Source organism: Tupaia chinensis, unplaced genomic scaffold, assembly GCF_000334495.1.
Source record: "Tupaia chinensis unplaced genomic scaffold, TupChi_1.0 Scaffold000627_1, whole genome shotgun sequence".
In the NCBI taxonomy this organism is placed as follows: domain Eukaryota; kingdom Metazoa; phylum Chordata; class Mammalia; order Scandentia; family Tupaiidae; genus Tupaia; species Tupaia belangeri.
The window spans coordinates 5062010-5064167 of record NW_006160147.1 but is presented as its reverse complement, the minus strand read 5'-3'; the positions used below and the strand labels follow the sequence as shown (position 1 = coordinate 5064167).

At 44.0% G+C, this 2158-nt stretch overlaps 1 protein-coding gene across 1 annotated transcript in view; it reads left to right on the top strand.

Moving 5' to 3' along the window:
- EIF2D (eukaryotic translation initiation factor 2D) overlaps nt 1-2158 on the top strand; it is a 41362-nt gene that overhangs the window by 14968 nt on the left and 24236 nt on the right. Inside the window, exons 11-12 of the mRNA XM_006159274.2 lie at nt 238-327; nt 1048-1143. Coding sequence (XP_006159336.1) covers nt 238-327; nt 1048-1143 — 186 coding nt within the window. The remainder of the gene's footprint in view (nt 1-237; nt 328-1047; nt 1144-2158) is intronic.

Sequence of the window (2158 nt, the reverse complement as noted above, 5' to 3'; positions counted from 1 at the left end):
CTCTCTTTCCCTTAAATCTAGCTTTAAGCCTCCTTTCTTGGGGAAGTTTCTCTGGACTAAATGAACTTACCTATAATCACTCTTCACACGGTCATGCTTGCCTCAGTCAGGAAAAGGGAAGAACGTAGAGATGGAAAGCCGAGGAATGCACCCTGCCGAGCAGGCAGTGCGTCTAGGTGTCGGCAGCTGTGTCCCGCATGGCACGCACTAACCCCCCGGTCACTTCTCCTCCCCCAGGAAGGGGAGCATTCTCGAGGGCAATGAGGTCCGAACCATCGTCATTAACTATGCCAAGAACAATGACCTGGTTGATGCGAACAACAAAAAGTGAGTGGCCGAAGAGGCCAGGATGCGTCCTGCCAGGGGTTTGTTGTAAGCAGACAGCCACGTTGGGGAGGAAGCTGGGGAAGCGCATAGAGAATCACAGCATCTTGTAACTAATCCAGACCTGTGGGTTTCAGCCCGTGGGCTGTGGATACCCAGAGTTACCGTCCAGGCTGCTCAGATCCCCAAATGCTGTCCATTTTGACTGGAGACTCAGTAAATGTTACTGTCCCTCTGTCCACCACTGGCCTCTCGATGCAGATGGCTGTCGTGGGGAATATCATGCCAGCTTTAGAAATATCTTACTGAAGCCATCATAGATTTTGGTATTCTTTTCTTAGTAAGTGGATATAGATAGTAAACCGACAGGTAAAGAGTCCCCATTAATTTTTTTTAAACTTTTTTTTTTCTTTTCTTTTTAGAGAGATTTTTGCTATAGGGTACATGAGCTCCCTGGAGAGACAGAAAGTCAGAAGTTGCCCCCCCCTCCAGGGGGACGGCCATGCCAGAATCCCTTTTCCTCCATTCTCTTCTCAGGATCCTTCCCTCCTCCTCAGAAAGCATATTTGTATCTCCCATCCAGGGGTTGCCTAATGGATTGTGGCCCCATAGTTGATTTTGATCCTGCATGCCTAAAAGAAGGACAAGAGATGAACCCTGAGTTGGCCCTTGCATCAGAAGGGGCGAGTCTAGGATTTCCTACTGTCTCTTCTTTCCCTTTAGTCTTGTCAAATTGGATCCCATCCTGTGTGACTGCCTCTTAGAGAAAAATGAACAACACACAGTCGTGAAGCTCCCATGGGACAGTCTCCTGAGCAGGTAACAGGGATTGGCAGTCCCTCGCCAACCTTTTGTCCCCGTCCCTTAACATCTATTATACTGAACTTCAGAACGGTTACGGTCGTGTCTGACTCTCTTTCCTTGCGTGCGTGTCTGACTCTCTGTCCCTGATTCCCACTGTCAGTCTACCTGAGCAGAGGTTGGAGTAGTTTTCATGTGGCAGGTCTTGGGAACAATTTGAACCAACCCAGTATAGGAGAACTTGAGAAGGAGAAAGAAAAGTAACACTAATTAAAAACAAAAACTTCATCAGATTCTGAAGCAAAACAAGACTTGGGGGAGTTGTCTTAAAGTCTTCCAAGGGAAGATTCTTAATACTTCTTTTCCACAGAACTGAAAGTAAAAAACTAATTTGTATCAGGAATCTGCAAACCACAGTGCAGCGCCTGCTACCTGCGTGTGTACATTATTGGAACACAGCTGCATCCATTTACATGGCCCCATTTACATGGCCCCATTTACATGGTTTTGTGCTCCAAGGGCAGAGCTGGGTGGGTAGCTGTGACCAAGCAGCCCACAAAACTTACAATATTTACCATGGAGCCCTCGACAGAAAAAGTTTGTTGACGGCGATATATAAGACAACAAAAGCAATTTTGGTTAGATAAGAGGTAGAAATTCCTTGTGGTAAAGGTGTCCTATCTAGGATGTGTTATTAAACATACTGGGTTGTGAGGCAGCATTAGAGGCAATTGGAGACATTCTTTATTTCCACCCTCTTATTTCTATTATTATTTTTAACTGATACATCATAATTATACATAATTATTTAGTGTGGTTTTTCAGTATATGGATATAATGTATAATGATTAAGTCGGGGTTATTACCATATTCATCATCTTCCATGTAGCATTACTTTGTGTTGGGAGCATTCGAAATCCTCTTTTAGTTATTTTGATACATACAGTAGATGATTATTGATTATAGTCGCTGTGTTAAAGACGACTACTGAGTCACTGGAAAAGTCATGACATATATATATATATATATATAT